General features: G+C 44.5%; 1 protein-coding gene across 4 annotated transcripts in view; it reads left to right on the forward strand.

The window, feature by feature from the left end:
* The window catches only part of SUGT1 (SGT1 assembly cochaperone of MIS12 kinetochore complex), a 100,628-nt gene extending 94,924 nt beyond the window's left edge, over positions 1–5,704 (forward strand). For all 4 annotated transcript variants that reach the window (XM_075852302.1, XM_075852300.1, XM_075852301.1 and 1 more), the window contains one exon: positions 5,225–5,704. In XM_075852302.1, the coding sequence (XP_075708417.1) occupies positions 5,225–5,326 (102 nt within the window). In that variant the 3' untranslated portion in view covers positions 5,327–5,704. The remainder of the gene's footprint in view (positions 1–5,224) is intronic.
* The last annotated feature ends 747 nt before the right edge of the window (positions 5,705–6,451 follow it).

Raw genomic sequence — 6,451 nt, forward strand, 5'->3', positions numbered from 1 at the left:
CACATCAGCAGGTGCTATTGCACCCAATGAATAGTGCTCCAATCTCCTATTTGGGGTGCTGATTCAAGGCGTACGTCATATGCAAGGTAAGTTGTCTCTTCGCCTCATGGACAATGGCCACCTTGTGATCGCAGCCACCAAGTCCTGTAGCTACAACCATGTAAAACCTTTGATCAATCAGCCAAGTGGTGAATTAATTTGCATACATCTTTGAATTATGATCTGTATGGGGATGTTTAAGGATATTGGGTGCAATAGCACTAGCTGATATGATATACAAGGATCATCTCATAGATTCACTTGCTAAAATGATGACATACAGTGCATTCGCAATGTCTTCAGACCCTTTACCTTTTTTCACATTTTGTTATGTTGAGGCCTTGTGCTACAGTTAAAAAAAATAAATTAAAAAAAAAAATCACCATTCTGCACACAATGACCAAGCGAAAACGGAATGTTCATAATCTTTGCTAATTTATTGAAAGGGAAAAACTAAAATATTGCATTGACTTAAAGAGGCTCTGTCACCAGATTTTGCAACCCCTATCTGCTATTGCAGCAGATAGGCGCTGCAATGTAGATTACAGTAACGTTTTTATTTTTAAAAAACGAGAATTTTGGCCAAGTTATGACCATTTTTGTAGTTATGCAAATGAGGCTTGCAAAAGTCCAAGTGGGTGTGTTTAAAAGTAAAAGTCCAAGTGGGCGTGTATTATGTGCGTACATCGGGCGTTTTTAATACTTTTACTAGCTGGGCGCTCTGACGAGAAGTATCATCCACTTCTCTTCAGAACGCCCAGCTTCTGCCCGATCACGCTGTGACGTCACTCACAGGTCCTGCATCGTGTCAGACGAGCGAGGACACATCGGCACCAGAGGCTACAGTTGATTCTGCAGCAGCATCAGCGTTTGCAGGTAAGTAGCTACATCGACTTACCTGCTAACGCCGATGCTGCTGCAGAATCAACTGAAGCCTCTGGTGCCGATGTGTCCTCGCTCGTCTGACACGATGCAGGACCTGTGAGTGACGTCACAGCGTGATCTGGCAGAAGCTGGGCGTTCTGAAGAGAAGTGGATGATACTTCTCGTCAGAGCGCCCAGCTAGTAAAAGTATTAAAAACGCCCGATGTACGCACATAATACACGCCCACTTGGACTTTTACTTTTAAACACACCCACTTGGACTTTTGCAAGCCTCATTTGCATAACTACAAAAATGGTCATAACTTGGCCAAAAATGCTCGTTTTTTAAAAATAACGTTACTGTAATCTACATTGCAGCGCCTATCTGCTGCAATAGCAGATAGGGGTTGCAAAATCTGGTGACAGAGCCTCTTTAAGTGTTCAGACCCTTTACTCAGTACTTCGTTGCAGCACTTTTGGCAGCGATGACCACCTCCAGTCTTCTTGGGTGTGATGACAAAAGGTTTGTACACCTGGGTTTGGGGATTTTCTGCCATTCTTCTGTGCAAATCCTCTCAAGCTCTGTCAGGTTGGATGGGGTCCGTCCGTGGACAGCCATTTTCAGGTCTCTCCAGAGATGTTCGATTGTGTTCAAGTCAGGGCTCTGGCTGGGCCACTCAAGGACATTGAGTTATCCCTAAGCCACTCCTGTGCTGTCTTGGCTGTGTGCTTAGTCATTGTCTTGTTGGAGTGTGAACCTTCGGCCCAGTCGGAGGTCCAGAGCACTCTCGATCAGGTTTTTGTTAAGAATATCTCTGTACTTTGGTCAGGGTTGAGGGAAAGATGAAAGGAGCAGTCTCCCTGTCCCAGCCGCTGAAAAACACCCCCACAGCATGATGCTGCCACCACCATGCTTCACTGTAGGGATAGTATTGAGCAAGTAATGAGCATTTTGCCTGGTTTCCTCCAGACATGTTGCATAGAATTGAGGCCAAAAAGTTCAATCTTGGTTTCGTCAGACCACAGAATCTTGTTTCTCACAGTCAGTCCTTTAGGTGCTTTTTTTTTTGAAAACTCCAGATGGCCTTTCATGTGTCTTTTGAGGAGAGGTTTCTTTCTGGCCACTCTGCTGCACTCCACCAGTCTGGGCTTTATGGCAGTGATGGTTGACCTGGAAGCTTCTCCCATCTGCACACAGGATCTTTGTAGCTCAGCCAGAGTGACCATTGGGTTCTTGGTTACCTCTCTTACCAAGGCCTTTCTCTCTCGAATTCGTAGAGTCAGTTGCCAAACCAAGTAGAGTCCTGGCTGTTCCAAACTTCTTCTACTTTAAGAATTATGGAGGCCACTGTGCTCTTGGGAACTTTCAGTGCAGCAGAATTTTTTTTTTTTTGTACCCTTCTCCATATCTGTGCTTCCACACAAATCCTGTCTCCTGAGCTCTATAGCAGTTCTTTCTTCCTCATGGCTTGGTTATTGCTCTGATATACATTGTCAGCTGTACCTTTTATATACCTTCTATCAGGGGTCTCAAACACACGGGCAGCATGCGGCCCCTAAGACTGTCATCAGTGGCCTGCGGGGCACCGTAGCTCCCTCAGGTTTAGGAGAGCGTAGCCTGTAGGACGAGCACACTCCATGCCGTCACACATCCCCCTGTAGTAGATAGCTATATTGGGGCTCGCTCTATGAGTGGAATCCCCAGCCAGAGCATTTCCAACGCTTTGGCCGGGGATTCCTCTGCTGGAGGAGACCCTAAAGTCACTGTCCGTATATGGACAGTGATGTCAGGGGCTTCCCCAGAGGAGGAGTCCCAGAGCAGAGACTATACTAGCGCTCTTCTCCGAGACTCCTGCTCTGGGGAAGCCTCAGGAGCAGAGCAGGGGTCCCAGGCAGAGCACTAGAAGCGGCTCTGTTCCGGGTCTCCGGCTCTGGGGAAGCCCCTGACACCACTGTCCATATATGGACAGTGATGTCAAGAGCAGAGCTGGAATCCCAGGCAGAGTGCTAGTAGCGCTCTGCCCGCGGCTTCGGCTCTGCGGTTGCCCCTTATATCACTGTCCATATATGGACAGTGATGTCTGGGGATTCCCCAGAGTTCCGGAGCAGAGCCTATTCTAGCTCTGAGACTCCGACTCTGGGGTTTCCCCTGACATCACTGTCCATATATTGACAGTGATGTCAGGAGCAGAGCTGGATTTCCAGGCAGAGAGCTACTACCAATCTGCCCGGGACTCTTGCTATAGGGTTGCGCTTGACATCACAATTCGGTCCAGGAGGATCCCCTGACGTCACTGTCTATGGACAGTGACATCGGGCTCCTCCAGCAGAGGAATCCCCAGCCAAAGCGTCGGCAACGCTCTGGCTGGGGATTCCACTCCTAGTGCGAGCCCCAATGGAGCGGTGTGTGTGTGTGTGTGTGTGTCACTATCTACAAGGGGGTGTGTGGCACTATCTACAGAGGACAATGTGGTATTATTTACTAAGGGCACTGTGGCACTAGCTACAGAGGGAACTGCGGCACTAGCTACAGAGGGAACTGCGGCACTAGCTACAGAGGGAACTGCGGCACTAGCTACAGAGGGAACTGCGGCACTAGCTACAGAGGGAACTGCGGCACTAGCTACAGAGGGATCTGTGGCACTATCTAAGAAGGGGCTGCCAATCTTGACGTTCTTGTGGCTTCCAACTGAGCCGCAGGATTGCATTTAGCAACACTTAACCTGGAAAACTGGATTGTTAAAGTACACTAGCAAGTTTCTGGTAAGTTTAAAGAGGCTCTGTCACCAGATTTTGCAACCCCTATCTCCTATTGCAGCAGATCGGCGCTGCAATGTAGATAAGAGTAACGTTTTTATTTTTAAAAAACGAGCATTTTTGGCCAAGTTATGACCATTTTTATATTTATGCAAATGAGGCTTTCTAAAGTACAACTGGGCGTGTTTAAAGTAAAAGTACAACTGGGCGTGTATTATGTGCGTACATCGGGGCGTTTTTACTTCTTTTACTAGCTGGGCGTTGTGAATGGGAGTGTATGATGCTGACGAATCAGCATCATCCACTTCTCTTCGTTAACACCCAGCTTCTGGCAGTGCACAGACACAGCGTGTTCTCGAGAGATCACGCTGTGACGTCATTTCCCCAGGTCCTGCATCGTGTCGGACGAGCGAGGATACATCGGCACCAGAGGCTACAGTTGATTCTGCAGCAGCATCCGCGTTTGCAGGTAAGTAGCTACATCGACTTACCTGCAAACGCCGATGCTGCTGCAGAATCAAATGTAGCCTCTGGTGCCGATGTGTCCTCGCTCGTCCGATACGATGCAGGACCTGGGGCAGGAAGTGAGTGACGTCACAGCGTGATCTCGCGAGGACACGCTGTGTGTCTGTGCACTGCCAGAAGCTGGGTGTTAACGAAGAGAAGTGGATGATGCTGATTCTTCAGCATCATACACTCCCATTCACAACGCCCAGCTAGTAAAAGAAGTAAAAACGCCCTGATGTACGCACATAATACACGCCCAGTTGTACTTTTACTTTAAACACGCCCAGTTGTACTTTAGAAAGCCTCATTTTCATAAATATGGTCATAACTTGGCCAAAAATGCTCGTTTTAAAAAAAAACAAAAAACGTTACTCTTGTCTACATTGCAGCGCCGATCTGCTGCAATAGGAGATAGGGGTTGCAAAATCTGGTGACAGAGCCTCTTTAAACCAAACGTTATTATTATAGTAATGTAGTATAGTTATAGTAATGTAGTATTGTTCTAGTACTTCTAATAACTAATTGACTATCAATAATTTTGTATTGTATCAAATTTGAATGTAATGCGGCCCGTCCACTTCAAATTTTTTCTATATGCGGCCCATTTACCCGGCTGAGGTTGAGACCCCTGCCTTATATAGACAGGAGTGAGTCTTTCCAAATCATGTCCAATCAAATGAATTTACCACATGTGGACTCCAAGGTGTAAAAAAAAATTCAAAGATGATCTAGAGAAATGGGAGGCCCCCAGAAGTAAGTGTCAAGTGTCCTAACAAAGGGTCTGAATACTTATGTCCATGTGAAATTTGAGTCTTCGTTTTTAACAAATTTTTCAAAAATTTCTAAAATGTTGTTTTTACTTTGTCATTATGGGGTATTGAGTGCAGAATGATGAGGAAAAACTTGCATTTTTTTTTCTATAACAAAATGTAAAAAAAAGTGAAAGGGTCTTAAAATTCCCTTTGCTATTCCATATGGATTTACACCAACATTTTACATGATTATATATGTTGTGTTTACTTCTATGATAAGCATTAAGCCCATCTATGTTTTCCAGATGGAGTCCGGTGGTACAGTCCTTAGCACAAACTGGTCCGATGTGGGCAAAAGAAAAGTTGACGTTAATCCTCCAGATGACATGGAATATAAAAAGTTCTGACATTCAAGAACGCAGTCAAATGGAATTCTACTTTTATCATAACAATCTAGTGCCCAACAACTGGTTGTTGATCCTTTTTTGTCCCTTGCATTTGTTGTTTGCTTTCAGCTTCTCTTCGTCTTTCAGAATGTCTCATTGAGAATGCTTTGTGTGCAACATTTAACAGAAGCAGTGAAAAGGACTGAGTCACAAGTCCACCTTATCCATTATTACAGTGCTGGGGGTATGCACAGCCATTCTTAATGCGTATTGAGTTATTTTATTAGTAATCGGGGGGTAACGTTAATCACTTCTGACAGGATGTTGTACATTTCTCAGCGTGACCTACGGTTTGCCCTTTTACGAACAGCAAAATATAAATATAATTTTTCAAATAAAGTCTGGCTTATTTATTTTGCTCAGTTTATAATGTCCCAGGGTTCTCGCTAAGCTCTAGTGCAAATTTATACATTAGTAGCTTGTAATTTATACATTAGCAGTGAGAATTGATGTCATGTTTGATTTGCATAGGAAGCTTGAAAACCTGCCTGTTGACTGATGTTGCTGGAATGAGTATTTGAAGTATGGGAGTTGTGCACTGCATATCATTCATGTGTTTGTCAGCAAATAAACTGGCTCAAAAGACTGGGAAATAATCTGCAGAAGGTAAAGAGGATTTTCTTATTGGGCTACAAAATGTGCCTAGGTTTAAAGGGAGATCATTGTGTTCCCAAAATGTCTAGCAGTCATTAAAATATCAAACCAGCAGGAATAAGTGTCGCATGTAACAAATCTATTACATGATTTACAGTGTTTATTACCATGACCAACATGATCTAATTCTACACTTCACCTCCTGAAGTTAAAATGAAACAATGTGTTTTCCGTCGAGATTTCGTAACATTTCTGTAGTTATTTGTGACTACCTCTCTAGTTCTGTGCATCCGTCCTCTTCTAAAACCTCAAATTGTTTCAAAATCACAGCCATTCCAATGTTTTTATGCCGAGTCCTGTCGGTCTCGCAATGCCATGTGCTTCAGTAGTTAGCTGAAGTACTGACTCTGTTGATATTCCCATCTCTATCTGATTTGCTGGCAGTCCATATTCTGTGTAAACAGGCAGAATACAGGTTACTATTAACAACCA

The sequence above is a fragment of the Rhinoderma darwinii genome, chromosome 2 (assembly GCF_050947455.1).
Source record: "Rhinoderma darwinii isolate aRhiDar2 chromosome 2, aRhiDar2.hap1, whole genome shotgun sequence".
Taxonomy (NCBI): domain Eukaryota; kingdom Metazoa; phylum Chordata; class Amphibia; order Anura; family Rhinodermatidae; genus Rhinoderma; species Rhinoderma darwinii.